Source organism: Nicotiana tomentosiformis, chromosome 7 (assembly GCF_000390325.3).
Source record: "Nicotiana tomentosiformis chromosome 7, ASM39032v3, whole genome shotgun sequence".
Lineage (NCBI taxonomy): Eukaryota > Viridiplantae > Streptophyta > Magnoliopsida > Solanales > Solanaceae > Nicotiana > Nicotiana tomentosiformis.
Window position 1 is genome coordinate 80,959,461 of NC_090818.1, and position 22,143 is coordinate 80,981,603.

The 22,143-nt window shown below is 36.9% G+C and overlaps 1 protein-coding gene across 1 annotated transcript; it reads left to right on the forward strand.

Annotated features, from left to right (window-relative positions):
- Nucleotides 1–21,382: 21,382 nt before the first annotated feature.
- On the forward strand, nt 21,383–21,916 carry LOC138895882 (uncharacterized). Its single transcript, XM_070180630.1, has one exon. The coding sequence runs from the start codon at nt 21,383–21,385 to the stop codon at nt 21,914–21,916; it is 534 nt and encodes a 177-aa protein (XP_070036731.1).
- Nucleotides 21,917–22,143: the final 227 nt, after the last annotated feature.

A 22,143-nucleotide genomic window follows, 5' to 3' on the forward strand; every position in this document is an offset into this window, starting at 1 on the left:
AAGCCTGGCCTGTAGCACGGTTCTTGATGCTTTTGCGTTCTTTTCTTGCATTTTTGTCCTCTTTTTGTGCAACTTTGATTCGATTATTTCTTCGGATGTTCCTACACATAAAACAATACAATTTAGTTCAAATGTCGCACAATAATTTACTAAACCAATAAAATATAGGGCGAGTAATGTGCTAAAGTTATAGCATTTTGACAGAACATCACTAACCTTTAAACTTAATCATACGCGAATAAAACTTCATTGACTGCAAACAAACGAGGCATTATTCCTTCTAATTCATGAAATGATTTGGATGGTACACGTGAGAGTCTTCTCATATACTACTACTTTCTTCCAAAAATCGCAAGTTCTAACTCATCTTTTGAGCCTAATGATGATTAGCGGAACTTTTTAGTTTCGAACTGTCAATCATGACCATTGTGTGGTGGGATCGATGAGAAAAAATATTTATCTATTTAAGAGTAATTGCATAAGTCCAAAGTCATTTTATCACCCCACTTCTCTAGCTGCCAAATAAATATCACGCTTAATAGAAGTCTCCAAGTTATAACTCTACAAATTGTTAAGCTAATCTCTGCAAATGAGGAAATTAATTTCCTTTATGACAATGATTTTAAATTCAGTATTTAGAAGGCTTAAGACGTAATTTACCTTCAAACTTGTAGTCAAGTCGAGGCAATAGGTTCGTTTGCAATGCTATCAATAAATGCACTAAATCCGAAAGAGACGAAACGACGCCCATCCTTGGAGAGGAATAGAACTTATACAGATTACAGACATCAAAGTCTCGATTGTACACGAGTGGCCATTATAGTTGCTACGTCGTTATAAACTCTTCGTTTTCATATGCCCATGTTTTGTTTTTCCTGCTGCTTTCTTAATGTCTTCTGCGATTCTCGGCATCTATACTTCAGTAAATGTAGATGCACGAAAGATCTAAAAAGAATTTTGACGAAAAAAGGACCTAAAAAGAAAAAAATGAACCTTACTGCTAATTTTGGGTGATTTAATTTGTAAGAATGATCTCTATAAGTGGTGGGCTTGAATTGTTTTTATCCACTTAACAAAATCTTAAAAATATGACTTTTGTTGCCATCGAATGTAAGCAATAAACATAAATTAGTTTTGCCTATGAGACAGGAGTTCGGGACATTTCAATACATGAACCTGCTCAATTGGCCACAAGTTTTGCCTCATAAGCAAAAGTTGTCAGTGGCACTCAATTATTCACAACTCAATGCAATTGAAACTTCTGTCCACTATGCAACACATTATGATATCTTTACTGATTGTAACTTGTTGAAATGTCTAACTCTTGCCTCGTCAACAAAACTAGTGTATATGCACGTTACAACTAGAACCTATGCCTGATAGGCAACAAAGGTAATTGTTGAATGGAGCCAAAAATTCAAGACCACCCCCTTATCGTGTCCTTTTCTGCAATTTCTATCCTAATATTTTGTTCTGTACCGTTATTAGTCATAATAACGTTTAAATCATGCAAATAAGAATGTCCTAAAAGCCATTGATTGTTGAGTGTTGCCCTTTGTGCAAAGTAACCCTTTCGCAAGTGAAAAAGAAGAGATCTTTTGGAGTACTTTGTCAAAGATTTTCTGGAGATTATGAAAGCTGACCGTTAGACTAAATCATAACCCTGATGACATAAATAGTTCAATCTTTCCTGATTCATTGAGGAGAGCTAAAACGGTACACATGAGAGTACTTTCCGTATTTCTACGGCTCTACCTAATTACTGCACACACTTTCCCAAATTTCCTAAGTAATCAATCATTTGATGCTAATGATGAATAGTGGAAATTTTTAGTTTGTCTTACTTTCACCAAATATTTTTTGCCAATAAATTTAGCATGTTTCGTGAAGATATGTCTATCACCGAGGAGGACCATTTCCTTTTTCTGTCTATGCTTCATTCGCGTTGGATTATACGTCGAGATTTGTCTAAAGTTCAATTGATTATAAAAATATATAGAATATTTAAAACAAAATAAAAAATTCAGGAATACCTATAGGAGTCAAAATAATTATCTTACTACCTACTAGCATGCTCATTAAGCTAAGTCAAGCCGAGTTAAGCCAAGTCAAGCCAAGCTAAGTCTTGCCAAACTTTCAATTTTCAAGAGATGGATGGATACTTAAGGTAATTATTTTAAGTTTAATGGATACTTTGTATGATTTTTCCTAAAAAAACATAAATTAAAATCAAATGATGGCCCAAAAGCGAGTATTAGTGTGACGATCCAAAATCTACTAAGTCGTGATGGCACCTAACCCAACTCGCTAGGTAATCCAAATAATATAAGTTACCACTAAACTAAAAAATCAACAAAATATATAATAGAAACTACAATCGAATTCAATGCAACTACCCAAGGACTGGTAGTACACGTCATGAGCCACTATGATTTTGATTTACAAAATCGGTATGAAGAATAAATACAATATCTATTTGAAGTTTACATAAACAGAACTTAAATCCAAAACTAGCATGAACAAGAGGTAGCTTGAATCTGGAATGCGGGTACGTCTTCAATACAAGGCTTCATCTTACACAGCTATGCATCCCTAAGATTTGCACGCAAGGTAAAAGAAGTATAGTATGAGTACAACCGACCTCATATACTCACTAGGTAACTTGACAAATCCCGGTGAAGTAGTGACGAGGTTTTAAGTCAAAAGATACTCCCTTACTATGTACCTGTGCAGATGATAAGCAGGAAAAATAAGGCAAGAGATTTGTAGAATATTAGAGAGAGTGATGTTGGGCTAAAAATTCATATTTTTACATATAATTTGCTTGTATTATGCCTCGATCTTATTAACTTTGGTGTAAATATTTGTGACTCGAGCTTAATAATGGTATTTATATGTGTAGGAGTCAATTGGAAGTGATTTGAAAAATTTACATGCAAATTGAAGTAAAAACGGAAGAATTTGGAGGAAGTATGACTTTGGTGCCCAGGTTCACGCCAGGCACCAACCAAAACGCCAAGGACAGCAGAGCACAAAAGTGAAAAAGGTTTGGTATCCAGGTTCGAGCCAGGCGCAAAGCGGGATTCCCAAGGGCGGATTTCGTCCTAATTTATCTAGGACTTGATAGTTTTAACCCTACACGCCCCCAACATGTATAAAAAGGTTTCTAAACCTCTTTTTTTGGGGGGGGGGGGGGGAGGGGGGGATTGGGAGACATTATTAGTTAGACATTATTGGAGAGGAAAAAGGCTACGGGAACACTTAGAAGCAACGAATTGCAAGAATTTTTCTCTTCCGTTCTTCCTTAATCTGTATTTTAATGCTTTCAATTATTATCATAATTGTTAATATGGTTATGAGTAGTTACAATTTCTCATCTAGGGTTTGATGGAACCTTTTGAAGGATGATTTTCTGTTGCGTTTAATATAATTTTACCCTTGGATTTTCTCTACTTGTTCAACTACGTGATTATCTTAGTTGATTGAAGGGCCCTCAATTGACTGTGTCTATTTAGTGTGTATTGCTTGAAAAAGGGTACATATTTAGATAGTTGTTGAACAATATCACTCCTAATGTATGTGAGAAATCAATAAGGAGAGTTTAAAGGTGGGATTAGGAATAACGAAACTTTGGTGCGATCTTGGTGAGCGGTGAACTAGTTCCAACTAGCGTAGTTCAGAAGAATACGTCTAGTAAATTATGGCAGTTGCTCGAAAGAGAATTACGACACCCAAAGTACTCACGATCGGTAGAGAATACTTAGGCAAAATTATAGGACACATCGCGGGAAGGATTTCGATAATTGGGGAAGTCACAACTCTAGGCTTCTCCTTAATCTTGTCTCCAACCCTTAGTATCTTTAGTTATTGATTTACTATTTTAATTTGTTAAGTAATTAGTTAGACATAAGAATATTGATATTTACAGCTTAGAAATTGTTCGAACTTGTCTTCTTAGTGATATTTAACCATTACAACAAAACCTTAGTTCTCTATGGGATTTGACTCCGGACTCTTAAACCAGATAATATTTATAATGACCGCTTATGTTACACCCCATATTTTCGTACGTGAGAGTACGCCATAAATAAATTGATAAAATCTCGGTAATGAGATGTCACATCCCGCATTGATCTACGTTAAAAGTTTCGTCGTAAGTTAATCAACGTAAGCTCGGGAATGAGATTATTTTGAGGTTATCAGTATTATGCTATTTCGAACAAGTGGTAAGTAAATTCGTGAGGTGAAAGGGTAAGCGAATCGAAGAAAATAAATTTCGTCAAAGTTTGACGTTTGGGATAAAATACAGTCCAAGCTATAATACCCGGTATTTATGGACTTGTGCCCTACAAGGTACCACATGACCATGATAGTAAGGTGTATAAGGTGTGCTAAAAGTAAGTAGTATTTTAACTAATTTGAGATAATTCTTAATTATGTGAATAATTGGGTTACTTAATTATTTTGAAGGGATAATTAACTAAGAAAATAAAGACTTTGGATAAAGTTTAAGGGCCACAACGTGGCAGCCAAGAAACTTGATTAAATATGACTCTTAAGTCATAAAGTAATGTGGCACCTTTAGAGAATTATATGGATTAGTCATCTTATCATGTGGGCCCACCTAAATGTTAAATAACCTTTCTAATTCACAATTGAATTGCTCATTTCTTAAGAACAAGCTTCAGCAAGGTCCATGAATTGCAATGGCAACGTGAGTATTTCAAAACATTTCATACGAAGACTATTTAATACTATATAGCATGGGATTTGCAATTTTAAGGAGTACGGTGCAATCGTTCTCAAGAATATCATATAGATTTTTCCCTACTTCGATCCGTCGTTACGTGTTTTATCACAAAAGACGTGTGTTAGAGGGATCGTCAAGAGAATCGGCTCAGGTATGTTAAGACAATCCCTTCTTTCTTTTGGCATGATCTATACGACAGAAACGAAACGAGCAAATGCACAATTTTCATAAATAACTTTATTCATAAAAATACTAGAGATGCTTATGTTCTTGATTCCCCATGTATAATATTATTCTATCATTTGTTCATGGGTCTCAGAAAATACTTAAGTTGATAAAGTTTATTTCATGATATTAATCAAAGGCATAATGGTCTTATGACACTCCGACAGATTTTACTGGCGTACTTCTCATGCATTGCATTCATTTACATTGACCCATGACCAGATGGCGTTATATACGTGTATATATGTATATATATATGTATATGGGGTATGGAAAAAGGTTACGGCATTATATACGCATCACCACCTGATCAGCTGGTATACGTTGATGATTTACCCACAGTGGCAGAGATGATATGATGGGATGCCCTCAGAGGCTTGATGATGTTATGAACGCATATACCCATGCATGATATGACATTTATACGCATATGCATGACACTATAATGTTAAATGATCCACATGGATATTCAGATATACATGTTGAGTCTTTTACTCCATGTTTCTCTAATGTCTATTGTTTACTGATTTTCATTCCTTACATACTCGGTACATTATTTGTACTGACATCCCTTTTGCCTGGGGATACTGCATTTCATGCCCGCAGGTCCCGATAGACAGGTCGAGAGTCCTCTAAGTAGGCTATCAGCTCAGCGGAAGATGTTGGTGCGCTCTATTTGCTCCAGAGTTGCTTATTTGGCCAGTATAATTAGGACATGTATTGATTGGTATGGCGGGGCTCAGTCCCAACCTTTATGATACTTATGGACTCTTAGAGGCTTGTAGACAGATGTCATGTATACAGATACTTGTATGGCCTTGTCGGCCTATGTTTTGAGTTTACAAATTATCATGTTGGCCTTATAGGCCCGTATGTCACATGTGTATGTTTTTATATCAGGTTGGGTCATCCTATATGGAGTACTCCCCCATGTTCATTCTGGTTAGCCCATGATGGCCCCTTTGGCCCATTTTCCAATGAAAGTACGATAAGAATGATATGTTATGTTAGTACTTGGTTGAGTAAGGTATCGGGTGCCCGTCGCGGCCCATAGGTTTGCATCGTGACAAACATGGTATCAGAGCAGTTCTGTCCTAGGGAGTCTACAAGACGTGTCTAGGAGAGTCTTGTTTATGGGTGTGTCATGCACCACACTTATAAGCAGGAGGCTACAGGGAATTTAGGACTGTCACTCTTTCTTCTTACTCTAGATCGTGTGGTAGAGCTCACTTGTAAGAATTCAAACTCCTAAATTCGATTTTATTCATAATACAATGATACCTATATCCAAAAAGACAGTTGGTAAGAGATATAGTTATGGAAGAGTTGAGTCAGAGGAACTCGATTTTTGCATCATGCTTATGATGGAAAAATATAAGGTATTCAGCAGATCATGTGTGTACTATGATGTGTAAGCTTCTTGATGAGAATTCCTAAGGCAAGAATGTCTATCCACTCTTACGGTAAAAAGGAATAAGAGAATCGGATGGTAGGCACAAGTTTCAGCAAGCAAAAGAAGCAAGGTGAAGAAGGGTACGAGGTACCCAGTTAATGAAGGTTAATAGTAATTACAATTCAAGCAGAGAAATGTAAGCATTCTGAGTTACTTTCAACAGTAACAGAGATATATACAATTGATCACACCCATTTCAGTTATGCCCTATGGGGACTGACATGTGTAGTTTAAGAGAAGGACGGGATATCAGGATCCGGATGGGGTTAGAGTAACCCAAAATAGAGAATGGATTATTTGTGTCAGTTGACATTTCCGAAGGTTATTGCAAATATGGTAATAGATATCCTTGTAAGACACCCATATGGTGCACTCTAAAATAGTACAGCTAGATATGAGTACTACAAAGATAGGCATTGGAATTCTAAAGGGATAAATATTATCTTAGTGTGGCTCCCTTCCCTAGTACAGAAAGAATGTTAGGCAACCCGAAGAGCCAACAGATGAAGCAAGGGGAGTTAAAAGCAAAAGAATGTCTTGTTAAAATTTTTAGAATAAAGTGATAGACAGAAATATTGGCAGGCAAATAAGAAGAGAGATAACGAAGCATTATGAGTAAGATGTGATGCATGGATGCCAACGGTAGAAAATAAAATGGCAGTATTACAGAGTCTATAGTCAAGTGAAGGAAAAGACGAGAGGTGACAGGCTTTGAGACAGCAAAAGAGTATAGACCATAAAGTCATACCCTCATTTCGAGAAATAAGTTCGTGACTCCAACGTGACTACCATAAGGAGAAATTAGACCCTAGAATAATAGAAATCGGTATGGGTTGGTGAACAAGATAAATTAAACATGAATTAGGGACTGAGTGATTTAACAATGATCGGCATCATGAGAATTTCAGATTTTATTCTGGCGACAATAGAATGGACAATAGAAGAAGATTCATGAGAAATTCAGAGAATGGTCATTCAGGAAGACGCTTCCCTAAAGCAAGCAATGTGAGCAAAGTTAAGCTTAAGGGATTTTATGTGCCAGTTACACTAAGTGTCACCCTCGCGAGTAAGGAATTTTGTTATCCTTGGTACAAAAGAATTACCGCAAGGCGAGTAAGGGTCATCGATGATGTGAAAAGACACCAAAAATAAAGAGGGAAAACATCTATAGGTAGATCGTCATAGCTCCAACTCTTAGTACTCCCCTAAAGGGTGGAATATGGAGTGATGTGGCATTAAGTCAGAATTAATTGGTTCTAGTAACTATAGAATGGTAAAGGAAGAATGCGATAAAAATAAGAAAGGGATGATATTGCACTTACTCAAATCCTACAGATATGCTACGATTCCAGAACATTATACAAATACGATGTCAAGGAGAGGAAGTAAGGGTTCCTGCTCGAGATGTTATTCATAGATAAGGAGCCAGTGCGGGACGTAGGTTAAGACAAGGAAATGACCCAAGAAAGATTACGCAGAATATTAATATGAGAATGGGCCAACGAGTAGTTAGTAGTTGATTCAGGAAGAGCCTAGTTATGGCTAGACAGGAGGTTACAGACGAATCAACAGATCATGCAAGATAAACATAGTAAAACCCAATATAGTGAATTTAACCTCGCAGTTATGACATCATGATCCTTGAGAAATATTAAGATAGAAGTTGGGGTAGTAACGGTACCGTATGAGGGTTATGGAGATAAAAGAGAGTGCCACTGGGAAGAAAATCAAAGTATCAGCTCAGAAGCAACCCTACGAGCACAAGGGCGTGGAGGTAAGTAAGTAAGAATAATTACAAGTAAGAAGGAACATCAAAAATTCTATCAGGAATGCGATGTAATAAGCTCGCAGCTTTACAAGAGTCAGAGGGTCCTCCCTAAGTACTACAACGAAAGACTAGCTGAGGAAATAAGGAAAAAAGGCTCAACCTAAGCACAGTGACCTAAAGAGGAAATGGTCGTGTAACAACAGTCTCACAACAACATTGTATGCACTCCATAAAAAAGTGGCACCTACCGTGGTTAATGAACGGGGAGTAAAATCAGAAGTGATATTCAAGATCATATGAATTGTATGGAATTCCAATATGTGTGGGCACTAAGATAAGCTAAGTATGCACGCAACAAGTGGCAGAACAACCAGGAGAAGTAATAGCTTACGTTTAAAGAAAGCTGAGATGGAATGAAAGGAATTATTCGATTAATGATCCAGAGTTAGTTACGTTATAAACGCACTTAAGATTTCGTAGTATTATCTATGCAGCGTATATATTGACATTCATACAGCTGTAGAAGACTCCGGTATAAGTTAAATGAAAGAATTGAACCCAGGACATAGACAAAGAATTGAATTGTTAGAAGATTGTATCATGGATATTCCATAGCGCCCATGAAAGGCTAAAGAAATGCCATGAGCCGTAGATCGGGAGATAGCTTACGCCTACATAAAGGCTGATCAGAAGGAAGAGGAAACTCAAGAGTTACATCAACAAAGTAAATCAGGAGTCTGATTATTGGACCTAGAAAATTATAGAAATTGTGATTGAAGACATTGCAGAATCACTCTTGATATCAGAGGTACAAGAGAGATAGTACATTAACCATACTCTTTAACGGATCTACAATAAAGCCAGTCAAAAAAGTACTAGCCTTATAAGAAGTCAGTATGAAGCTCTCACCGAATTGTGTATACTCCAGAGGTGCAAGTATTATAATAGAGCTTCAAGTCGTGGATATGAACTATACCTATGTGGAAGGGGGGTCATGAAAGAAATAGAAGATACAATGCAAGCTTTTAAGGTAGTAAGGTAAAGGTGAACAACGCACGAGTTACTCAAATGCAGAAGGTTGTGGATAGTCCATACTTTAGATAAAAGGCTAAAAGCACTGGGATTCAGTATCCAGGAATGATAGCGGCATCGTCAGCGACATGTCTTCTAGCCTATGGTTTCTAGGTATCGAAAAGCCTGATTAAGAGAGTAACAAAGGGTTAGAGACGATGTGATGTCTCGCTTGATGTCCCAGAATGACACAAGAAAATCTATGATGCAAGCAAGTTAAAGGAAGGTTGCGAGTAGTATAATAGATATGTGTAGGTCGCAAGCTAAAGTATGGTAAAGCGACAAGGTTTTAGGAAGACGAGAGTAAGGAATAGAAAGGGCGAGTGAGAAGGTGACGAAAATGGATAAGTCTTCGGGATTAAGCCTATGAAACAAGAGAGCTGATGGTTTCTCTAAGTTATAGAAAGCTCAGTATAGCCTGAATGAACTCAAAAGAGTCTAAGACCAGTAGCATTTAGAAGAGATGGAATGCTGCCCTAGCGTACAATGAGGATGTAATTGTGATAGATAAAGGATGACGTTTGGGCCTTCGATTGAGTAATAATTTGAAGAGGATTTCATGAATTATATGGGATTAAAATACCCATGTAAATGAATCACATTGGGATGCTATAAAATACGCTTATTGAAGTACAATATAGCCGCTAAGTGGATCAGGAAAATCACTTCAAATATTCCTCGATGCAACGTAAGCCCTAGTGACAAGGTATTACGTAAGAAGTTTCAAGTTATCGGTGGTATATTGTAGATAAATATTGAGGTGAATCAACAATGAATGGACAAAAGTCACAAAGTATGAGATGAGAATTAGGTCGTCATTCTTAAGATGAACAGTAATGAGGAAGCATTAAAAGACCTAGATTTATACATATGGGATAAACAACAAGAGTAAGCTGGAATTTAGTAGCAGACCTCAATAACGATAAATCGAAGTAAGAGTTATATTATAGTATGACCTACCTAGATGCAGTAAAGTCATACGGATGGATAACCGGGTCTATGAAATAAGATATAGAAATATTCGTAAATTCAACAAAGTACCGAGCGAAGAACTTCAGTATACCTATAGATGCCCAGAGGGACATCTTACCAAGCTCTGTATATGTTTACAAAGTGAGGGCTAGAGATTGGCTAAAAACTGGAGGAAAAAGGAGAGAAGAGTCGCATAGACGCATTTACAAAGTCAGAGTCGTACATGTTGCATGATAAAAGGTAGCAACAATCACAAGATTGGAAAGATTCCGACCACAAGTCATGGTGTGAGAAAGAGGCCTAAGGAGGGAATGCCCTAGCCTTTGGATTTATTCACAGAACAGTTGCCTAGATGGCAAGGAGAGTACTAAAGTATTCAAAAGACATAAGTTACGAAAATGATAAGTGCATCAGTCAACATTAGAGGACGAATATTCCAAAGGGCGGAATAATGTTACACCCCATGTTTTCGTACGTGAGAGTACGCCATAAATAAATTGATGAAAGCTCGAAAATGAGATGTCACATCCCGCATTTTTGTACGTTAAAAGTTTCGTCGTAAGTTAATCGACGTAAGCTCGGGAATGAGATTATTTTGAGGTTATAAATATTATGCTATTTCGAACAAGTGGTAAGTAAATTCGTGAAGGTGAAAGGGTAAGCGAATCGAAGAAAATAAGTTTCATTGAAGTTTGACGTTTTGGGATAAAATACGGTCCAAGCTATAATACCCGGTATTTATGGACTTGTGCCCTATAAGGTACCACATGACCATGATAGTAAGGTGTATAAGGTATGCTAAAAGTAAGTAGTATTTTAAGTAATTTGAGATAATTCTTAATTATGTGGATAATTGGGTTACTTAATGATTTTGAAGGGATAATTAACTAAGAAATTAAAGTCTTTGGATAAAGTTTAAGGGCCCCAATGTGGCAGCCAAGAAACTTGGTTAAATATGACTCTTAAGTCATAAAGTAATGTGGCACCTTTAGAGAATTATATGGATTAGTCATCTTATTATGTGGGGCCCACCTAAAGGTTAAATAACCTTTCTAATTCACAATTGAATTGCTCATTTCTTAAGAACAAGCTTCAGCAATTTCAATGAATTGCAATGGCAACGTGAGTATTTCAAAACATTTCATACGAAGACCATTTAATTCTATATAGCGTGGGATTTTGTAATTTTTAGGAGTACGGTGCAATCGTTCTCAAGAATATCTGACGGATTTTCCCCTACTTCTATCCGTCGTTACGTGTTTTATCACAAAAGATGTGTGTTAGAGGTATCGTCAAGAGAATCGACTCAGGTATATTATGGTTATCCCTTCTTTATTTTGGCATGATCTATACGACAGAAACGAAACGAGCAAATGCATAATTTCCATAAATGATTCTATTCATAGAAATACTAGAGATACTTATGTTCCTAATTCCCCATGTGTAATATTATTCTATCATCTGTTCATGTGTCTCAGAAAATACATAAGTTGATAAAGTTTATTTCATGATATTAATCAAAGGCATAATGGTCTTATGACACTTCGAAAGATTTTATTGACGTACTTCTCATGCATTGCATTCATTTACATTGACACATGACCAGATAACGTTATATACGTGTATATATGTATATATGTATATATATATATATATATATATATATATATATATATATATATATATATATATATATATATGTATATGGGGTATGGAAAAAGGTTACGACGTTATATACGCACCACCACCTGATCAGCTGGTATACGTTGATGATTTGCCCACAATGGCCGATATAATGTGATGGGATGACCTCAGAGGCTTAATAATGTTATGAACGCATATACCCATACATGGTATGACATTTATACGCACATGCATGACACTATAATATTAAATGATCCACAGGGATATTCAGATATACATGTTGAGTTTTTTACTTCATGTTTCTCTAATGTCTATTGTTTACTGATTTTGATTCCTTACATACTCGGTACATTATTTGTGCTGACGTCCCTTTTTCCTGGGGACGCTGTGTTTCATGCCCGCAGGTCCCGATAGACAGGTTGAGAGTCCTCCAAGTAGGCTATCAACTCAGCAGAAGATGTTGGTGCGCTCCATTTGCTCCGGAGTTGCTTATTTGGTCAGTATAATTAGGACATGTATTGATTGGTATTGCGGGGCTCAGTCTCGACCTTTATGATACTTATGTACTCTAAGAGGCTTGTAGACAGATATCATGTATACGGATACTTGTATGGCCTTGTCGGCCTATGTTTTGAGTTTACAAATGATCATGTTGGCCTTATAAGCCCGTATGTCACATGTGTAAGTTTTTATATCAGGTTGGGTCGTCCTATATGGAGTACTCCCCCATGTTCATTCTAGTTAGCCCATGATGGCCCGCTTGGCCCATTTGCCAATGAAAGTACAATAAGAATGATATGCTATGTTGGTACTCGGTTGAGTAAGGTATCGGGTGCCCGTCGTGGCCCATAGATTTGGGTCGTGACAGCTTAGTCCTTTTTATAAGGCATAGTTGGGAATGATCAAATTTTGGCATCGTTGTCGGGGAACTAATGGCGTAGTTGTAGCTGTACATATTGCTTAATTTCAAGTTTGAATTTTTATTTTTATTTTTTTTCTTGTGTTCTTTTTAAATTTTACTTGTTGATTAGAGAAACATGACATTTTGGAATTATGGAAGTTTTAGTGTTGGTAATTCTGTTTTTGATCTTCCTTATCCTCCCCCAACTCCTTATAATGATGGTTCTACTTTTTCTTGTGAAGTTAATAGGAACAAAGAACCTGGGAATGCTGACCTGAACGAGATCATGGATATGTTTAAGTGCCTTGTGGAACAATATGATAAGAAACCACTGCATATACAAAGGCAAGAGGCAACTATTCAAAACTTGAAGGCTCAAGTGAATCAACTAGTTGAATCTTGTAAAGCGCAACAAGATGACATTGTGGATAGTAGCCAAGAAGAGCATGAATTAGCGGCAGAAATTGCCATTATAATGGAGGAGTTGAGAGTGGAATATGACCAAACCAACCAACTAGAATTTGATGATGTCGATGTTGAAGAAATGGTACTGGAGTCAAATGAGGACCTTACGGATACAATTTTAATTGATTCTAGTTTGTGGCAAGAAGAGGAGGTCGATAACAAGTTGAATTTTCAGTTTGAGTGCATTGGTCCTCACTCCAAGCATTTTTCGACATTATGTTTGGAAGGAGATATGGAAATTGATTTGTATGAGCCAATGCAAGAGTCAAAGGAAGAGGTAGATGAGCCATATATTCTCAAAGTCTCAAGGCTATCTAGGCAAGGTCACACTCCTCGGTTGAAAGCCGAAAAGTACATAAAGGATCATTTAATTTTTGGCTCGCAACAATTTGTATCGCCCCAAGAGCATAATCATAGAGCAGAATCAAAACTTAGGGTCCAATTCATAAGTTTGAAGTGGAGGCAAAAAGTGGTTTATGTCGTGCCACGATGTTAACTAAGGCGCTTGTTGGGAGGCAACCCAACTTTACTATTTTTTTATTTTGTTTTATTTCGTTAATTTTTATTATATTATTGTTTTAGTGTAGTTTTTTATTTTGTAGGAGCATGGAAAATAAATCCATTGGAAGGAAGCAAAAGCAAATCAGATGGTTGGAACTAAGTGTAGGATGCCCGCACAAAGGACCAGGCATGGGAGAAGTCTGAGTATCCCATGAGCTACTAATGCTTCGGCCTTTAGCCTACCAGGGAGTTTCTTTCACCTTCTTGTTATTTATGGTGTGCATTGGGGACAATACAAAATTTTAAGTGTGGAGTGAGGAGATTGTCTAGTGATTTTCTATGATATTTTAGTTGTGTTAGTTTAACTAAAAAAAATGGGACTTTTCGTGACGATGAATCTCTTGGACAACTTTCTTGAGGGATTAAGGTCCAATGAAAACAAATTCCAAAAATATTTTTTTATTTTTAGTTAGTCGTAGGTAGATAATAATCCTCCTTGATTTTTCTTTTGGCAGGTTCTTTTCCAATGGAACTTGGACTGGATATTTTTTATTTTTTTATATTTTAGGAAACCGAGGGAAGAAAACTTCAGTGTTCTATATGCCTTTTAACCGGTTTGATGCTAGCATAATTAGGCCTTAGCATGCAAATTACCTTCCTAATATGTTTTAATGAAAATTGATTCAGTGAAAAGATTGAATAGCCTGTATGTGACACTTTCTCTCAGTTACTTGACTCATTATTCGTGTAGTGCTTTATTACTTAATACTTCTTGACTTTGTGATTACTTGCCTAAACTTGAGAGTTGGAATGGAACCTAACGATTGGGGTCATGTGCATTGTGTGATGTGAGATTTTGATTACATTCTGTGCTATCCTGTGTTTGTCTAGAACTTGCCCTGTGTGTTAGTCGAAGCGAAATAAGTAAGTTTTGTGAGTCTAGGAGATGATGTAGGTGTTCCTTTGATTGTCCATTGAGCTATTATGCTACCATAAATAAAATTATCCTTAGATAGCCCATTTGAGCCTATAAGCTTTTTCTTTGGCACCCACATTACAAGCAGATTCCCATTTTATTCTTAATTAAATCATTACGAACCTTTACCTCCGAAAGTATTTAAGTTGCTAGAAGAGTAAGGTGAGAGTTGGGGTGGCTTTTGAGTGGAACCATAGAAAATCCAAAAGGTACATATATATTTTAGAAGATCATTAGCCGGGCAACCCAAGTTTGTGGAGAGTGTTGAAAACAAAGGGGGAGAAGTAAAAAACATAATCAAAAAAATACAACAAAAAATGAGAGAAAAAAGTACATAAAATATACACCTCCTATTCATCGTGATCCTGGCTAGTGAATGCATAGTTGTGCTTAAAGAAGAAGGGCTAAAATGTATATGGTTTCGTGGCATTGCTTGAATTGGTCATGAAAATTGTGTATTTGAAAGTTAAGTGTAGTTTATTAAAGTGCTGAGGAGGATTAGTCACTATACTCAAAATATATTCTACCCGTCTCTTAGCCTACATTACAACCCGTAAAGACCTAATTGATCTTAGACTTTGCGAGCTTAGATTAGTAGAGATATATACTACGGGCAAGCTTACGGTACAATCACGGAATGCACATGAATTTCTTTGTAAGAGTGAGTGGTTCTTTGCTCATATATGTGATGTCCTTATATTATATTCGAATGCATATTTGAATGTGTGGACGAAACACCATCTTATTCGTTGGTAAGACACATGATTCCATGACGGATAGATGACGTTATTAAACATATCTTGATGGATGAGTGGACGAGTTGAGAGTGCTTATTGGCGACGAGTCGGTCTTTGAGGTGGGGTGGTTACGGGCAGGTTGTTTGAGTATTTTAAATTAGTCGTTAATGTTCAGGCATGTGAAAGTTGGGAAAGGTATGAATGCGTATGCAAGGGCTTAATTGTTGGTATCAACCACGGTCATAGGTGTAGTGGGTTGAATTGCCAGATGTTCCTCCGTTGTATGATGTCTTGCATGCATTGTTTGGTTAGCAAGGTTTTAGGTTGCTCGAGAACGAGCAAGAAGTTAAGTGAAGGGTAGTGATGTTAGGCTAAAAATCTATATTTTTGCATGTAGTTTGCCTTGCATTATACCTCGATCTTGTTAACTTTGGTGTGTATATTTGTCACGCGAGCTTAATAATGGTATTTATATGTATAGGAGTCAATTGGAAGTTATTTGAAAAATTTGCATGCAAATTGAATTAAAAATGGAAGAATTTGGAGGAAGTATGACTTTGGTGCCCAGGTTCACGCCAGGCACCAACCAAAATGCCAAGGGCAACAGAGCACAAAAGTGGAAAAGGTTTAGTGTCCAGGTTCACGCCAGGCGCAAAGCGGGAGGCCCAAGAGCGGATTTTATCCTAATTCGGCTAGGACTTGATAGTTTCAACCCTATACGCCCCCCAACATGTATAAAAGCGTTTCTAAACCTTTTATTTGGGGGGGCGGGGGGCGGAGACATTATTGGTTAGACATTATTGGAGAGGAAAGTGACTACGGGAACACTTAGAAGCAACGAATCGCAAGAGTTATTCTCTTTCGTTCTTCCTTAATCTGTATTTTAATGCTTTCAATTATTATCATGATTGTTAGTATGGTTATGAGTAGCTAAACTTTCTCATCTAGGGTTTGATGAAACCTTTTGAAGGATGATTTTCTGTTGCATTTAATATAATTTTACCCTTGGATTTTCTCTACTTGTTCAACTACGTGATTATCTTAGTTGATTGAAGGGCCATCAATTGACTGTGCCTATTTAGTATGTATTGCTTGAAAAAATGGTACATATTTAGGTAGTTATTGAACACCATCACTCCTAACGTATGTGTGAAATCAATACAGAGGGTTTAAAGGTGGGATTAGGAATAACGAAACCTTGGTGCGATCTTGGTGAGCGGCGAACTAGTGTCAGCTAGCATAGTTCGAAAGAATACGTCTAGTAAATTGTGGTAGTTGCTCTGAAGAGAATTACGACACCCGAAGTACTCACGATCGGTAGAGAATACTTAGGTAAAATTATAGGAGACGTCGCGGGAAGGATTCCGACAATTGGGGAAGTCACAACTCTAGGCTCCTCCTTAATTTTGTCTCCAACCCTTAGTATCTTTAGTTATTAATTTACTATTTTAATTTGTTAAGTAATTAGTTAGACATAAGAATATTGATATTTACAGCTTAGAAATTGTTCGAGGTTGTCTTCTTAGTGATACTTAACAGTTACAGCAAAATCTTAGTTCTCTGTGGGATTCGACTTCCGACTCTTAAATCGAATTATATTTGGAATGACCGCTTAGTCCTTTTTATAAGGCATAGTTGGGCGTGATCAGAGAGCATCAACTAGATATGGAGCAAGTTAACAGACATGGCAAACAAGACATAACCTCAAAACCATTTCTACAAAGAAAACAATAATCATGAAATACGCGCAAGGATCATAACCAAACATCACTAACAAATACTGTTGCGACGTATAATCCGATCTCAATCTCAATTAACACTATTGCGGCGTGCAATCCGATCCCAATATCAATAAATACTATTGTGGCGTGCAACTCGGTCCCAATATCAATTAACACTGTTGCGGCGTACAACCCAATCCAAATATGAATTAACAATGTTGCGGCGTACAATCCGATCTCAATATCAATTAACATTGTTGCGGTGTGCAACCCGATCCCAATATCAATTAATACAATTGCAACGTACAACCTGATCCCAATATCAATTAATACTGTTGCGGCATGTAATCCGATTCCAATATTAAAACATATATATATACCGCTCGTATGAAATCGTTCAACAACAACCAAGCACAGGAAAGTTCACAATGTAATACCAAGAAAACGAACACAAGAAATTTAACTAGGGAATACAAACTTAAACCAAGTAAAATGAGTAACACAATATCCCAGAGCTAGTCTGTCACATAAAGACAAAGCTTCCACAAAGCATAACACACAATCAATCTAAAAGTCATCCAACCCGGCTAAGCAAAGAAACGTAGAACATGAAACGAGTAAAGATGTTTGTCAGATAAGAACAGGAATCACATGAAGGCATTCAATATGTGAAATCATGTAGCAAGTAGAGGCATGTAGCAAGTAAATGCATCTAATAAGTGAAGGCATATGGTAAGTAAAAGCATATAATAAGTGAAGATATAAAGTAAGTGAAAGTACGTAGTAAGTGAAGACATGTAGCAGGTTACGACATCTAGCAAGTAAATCACATGACAATTAAGGGCATATAGCATGTAAAGGCTAGCAACAAGTAAGAGCATGACCTAAGTAAGGGAAGGTCGCAGTAATAACTCAAGTAAAAGCGTAGATGTAACGGTAACAAACAAGGTAAGAACCTAGATAATATAGTAAGAGACCAAATAGGAAACATAGAGGTAAACTCCATAAAGAACACCAGCATGAACGTAACATACAAAGCAGATAATATAGATAGAAACCAAGGTAGAGAGCATGCACATTACTAACGAACGAGTAATCATAACTGAAATCCATCTTCCTTTCTTTTCGCACAGTAACAACCAACAAGCCAATCTCATTTCAAATCGCATGAAAATACTCATCGTGGCAATATTATATCAATCGCATGAAAATACCCATCGTGCAAACATGCCCTAAGGCCCCAATCATTATCTCTTATTATGGATAAAGAAGCTCAAATAACATGACAATAACAAGTGTAGAAATGGGTTCATGATAGTCCGATTAAGTTAAGAATGTAAATCAGTCTCCAAAACGGCGCGTTAAATCCTTTTAAGATACCATACGTCCTAACATGATCTCTAACATAGATAAATAAAGTCATCGGTCATAAAATCAAGCGAAGCGTAAATTGAGGGATCACCAAGTTCAACAAAGCACAAAGTAGCATATAATTCCCCCTCCCGAGTATGAAAACCCTGGCACATGTATATACGCTCGTCACCTCGTATATGTGTCACCGACGCATGTAGCAAACAATATCATTTAGTAAGAAAAATTTTCCTAACAAAGTTAGGCAAGACACTTACCTCTTTCCGGAATACAATCAACACCCAACACAGCTTTTCCTTTAGAATAAGCCTCCAAACCTATCGAATCTAGCCAAATATCGTTCAAACAATTCAAAACAAGTTTTAGAAACTATCCACGAATGAAAATGGTTCGATTTTGATCATAATTGAAAAGGTCAACAAAAAGTCAACCCGGGCCCACATGGTTGAAATCCAAGATTCATACCAAATTTCGATTACTCATTCACCCTCGAGCCCGGATATGTGATTTGTTTCGAAATCCGATCTCAATTTCAGGTCTAAATCTCAATTTTATAACATCCCTAAAATTCTACCCAAAACCCCTAATTTCTACTTTGGAATTTATATATTTGTATCAAAATTCATGAAAAAGTAATTAAAATTTATTGAAAACAAGTTAAAGTTGCTTACCAATGAATTTGAAAAAAAATAGCTCTTCAAAAATCGCTTCTATGAAGTCTAGGCTTGAAAAATGAGTTAAGACCCGAAATTTTTACATTTCACCCCGCTGCAAAATATCGAAATTTCTACATTTCACCCAGTCTAGGCTTCCCCAATCTGGCTAGTGTCGCAAATGCGATCAATCCACCTATCGCATATGCACCTCAGACTTCGCATTTGCGAAGTCTCCTGCCCCTTCCCAGTATCGCAAATGTGAGCATTGTCACGCAAATGCGAGTCTCGCATTTCAGATCAAGTCGTGGCAAATGCGAGATCTGCAGACTTGATGCACCATCATTCCTCAGCAGTCCAAAATCATTTTGTAACACATCCGAAACTCAACCGAGCCCCTCGGGCTCCAAACCAGACATGCACACAAGTGTGATAACATCATACAAATTCGCTCGCTAACTCAAATCATCAAAATAACATCAAATAAAGCTACGAGAGGTCTCGAAACACAGAAACAAAAACTAGTACTCAAAACGACCGGTAGAATCATTACAATTAGATACCGAGCGAAAAATCAAAATAACAACGGGTCGTGCAGGTTGTGGACGTGACTTTGGCATTATTAGCACGTAACTTTGCCAACTTAAAATAGGCCTTGGTGCGACCTGTAGTTAAATAAAACTTATAAATTGCTAAAAGTATTTGAACTTACACATATCTTACGCAACAAACATAGCAATTTAGTATTAGAAGTCCAAAAATAGCATTTGATCTAGTTCATGAATCTTCCAAACATATACAAGCTTAACAAAATTCCCAATAAGACCTGATAAATGTGTGAAGATAATCCTAATTCTCAGCTACGTCTGTCAAATGAGCAACTTGCTTCAAGATTATTGGGCAGTTCACAACCCGGTTATTGATGTTACAAAAGTTCGAGTTGATTTAATTTGTCACTCGGACACAAATCAAAAAGTTTAGCAATGGTCATTCAATTGAACATGTTCGAGTTAAAGCAATGATTCGAAGAACTTCTTTTTATGCTTGAATTAAAGCTCTGTAAAAGAAGCATTCTATTTTAAAAAGGCTTAGGACTAGGCTATACCTCCCTCAAAGTCACGAAGTCTCACCGCTCTTATTCAGAGCAGTGTTTTAAAAAGCGTTTCTGAGGCGAGCCCCGGGGCGAGGCGTATCAAAAATGCCCCGGGCGAGTTTTTTGGTTGGGGCGAGTTTTTTGGTTGAGGCGTTATCCCAAGAGACATCTTTTTAAAAAGGAATTAAAAACATTAAATTTAAAAGTAAACTTTTTAATATTGCTAAAAGCCCTAAATTAGAAGTCTTTTTCAATTCATTCCGCTAGTCTGCCTCTGGTTCCCATAGATAATTTTATTAATTCTCAAGCTAGGCAAGCTACTTTGAATTCTAAATGGAAAAAAGAGGAAAGAAAATTAGTTTGTCAGCAGATTGGTCGAATTTTCTTCTCAAGTGGAATACCGTTTAATGTTGCAAACGATCCTTACTATTTGCCGATGTTTGAAGGAGTAGCAAACTTTGGGCCAGGTTTTAAGCCTCCAACAATGCATGAGCTAAGAACATGGATACTAAAAGAAGAGGTTGCCAACATTAACAGGATGCTAGAAGAACACAAAAATTCATGGAAGCAATATGGTTGTTCTATAATGTCAGATAGTTAGTCGGATGGGAAAAGTAGATGTTTCATCAACTTTCTTGTGAATAGCCCCGCAAGTACTTTTTTTCTAAGATCTATTGATGCGTCTGATTCAATAAAAAGTGGTGAGATGCTTGCATCCCACTTGAATAAACTTGTAGATGATGTTGGGGAGGAAAATGTGGTTCAAATGATAACTGATAATGGTTCGAATTTTGTCAATGGAAAAAGGATAATGGAAACTCGACCTCATATTTATTGGACCCTATGTGCAGCACACTGCATTGATCTCATATTAGAGGATATAGGTAAGCTAAAAATTCATCAAGAGACACTCAAAAGGGCAAAAGATGTGGTAAAGTTTATTTATGGGCATACTTGGGTATTGGATTTGATGAGATCTTTCACGAAGAATCATGAACTTCTTCGTCCTGCTGTCACTCGTTTTGCTACTGCATATTTGACTCTTCAAAGTATTCAAAAACAAAAATAAGCCCTTCGATCTATGTTCTCTTCCGAAGCTTGGAATACTTCTACTTGGACTAAGAAACATGAAGGAGTGAAAACAAGAGCTACTGTTCTATTTGATCAAACGTTTTGGCCTCATATTGCTTACTGTGTGAGGAGTTTTACTCCTTTAGTGAGTGTTCTAAGAGAAGTTGATTCAGAAGAGCAGCCTTGTATGGGATATATGTATCATTTAATGACTAAGGCTAAGGAAAATATAGCTCTTAATTATGGTAATAACGAAAGAAAGTATTGTCTCATTTGGAAAAGAATTGATGAAAGATGGTCGAGCCAACTTCATCATCCACTACATGCTGCGGGGTATTATTTGAATCCACAATTGCGATTTGAAGATAGGTTTTCTAATAAGTTTGAAATCAAGCAAGGTTTATATGACTGCATGGAACACATGTTAAATTATAATGAGAGATTAAGGGTGGATATCCAGTTAGATTCTTATGATCACTTGAGAGGCGATTTTGGGAGCCAGTTAGCCATGGATTCAAGGAAGATGCGATCTCCTGCTGATTGATGGATGCACTTTGGTGGTCGAACTCCAGAGTTGACAAAATTTGCTATTCGTGTCTTAAGTCTCACTTGTAGCTCCTCGGGTTGTGAAAGAAATTGGAGTACCTTTGAGTCGGTAAGCACTATACTTTTATTTTATTAGTTTAGTATTTGTGTTTCCTATATGATGATAACTTAAATCTTCTTTTTTCCCAACATTTGCTAGATTCACACAAAAAAAAAAGAAATAGG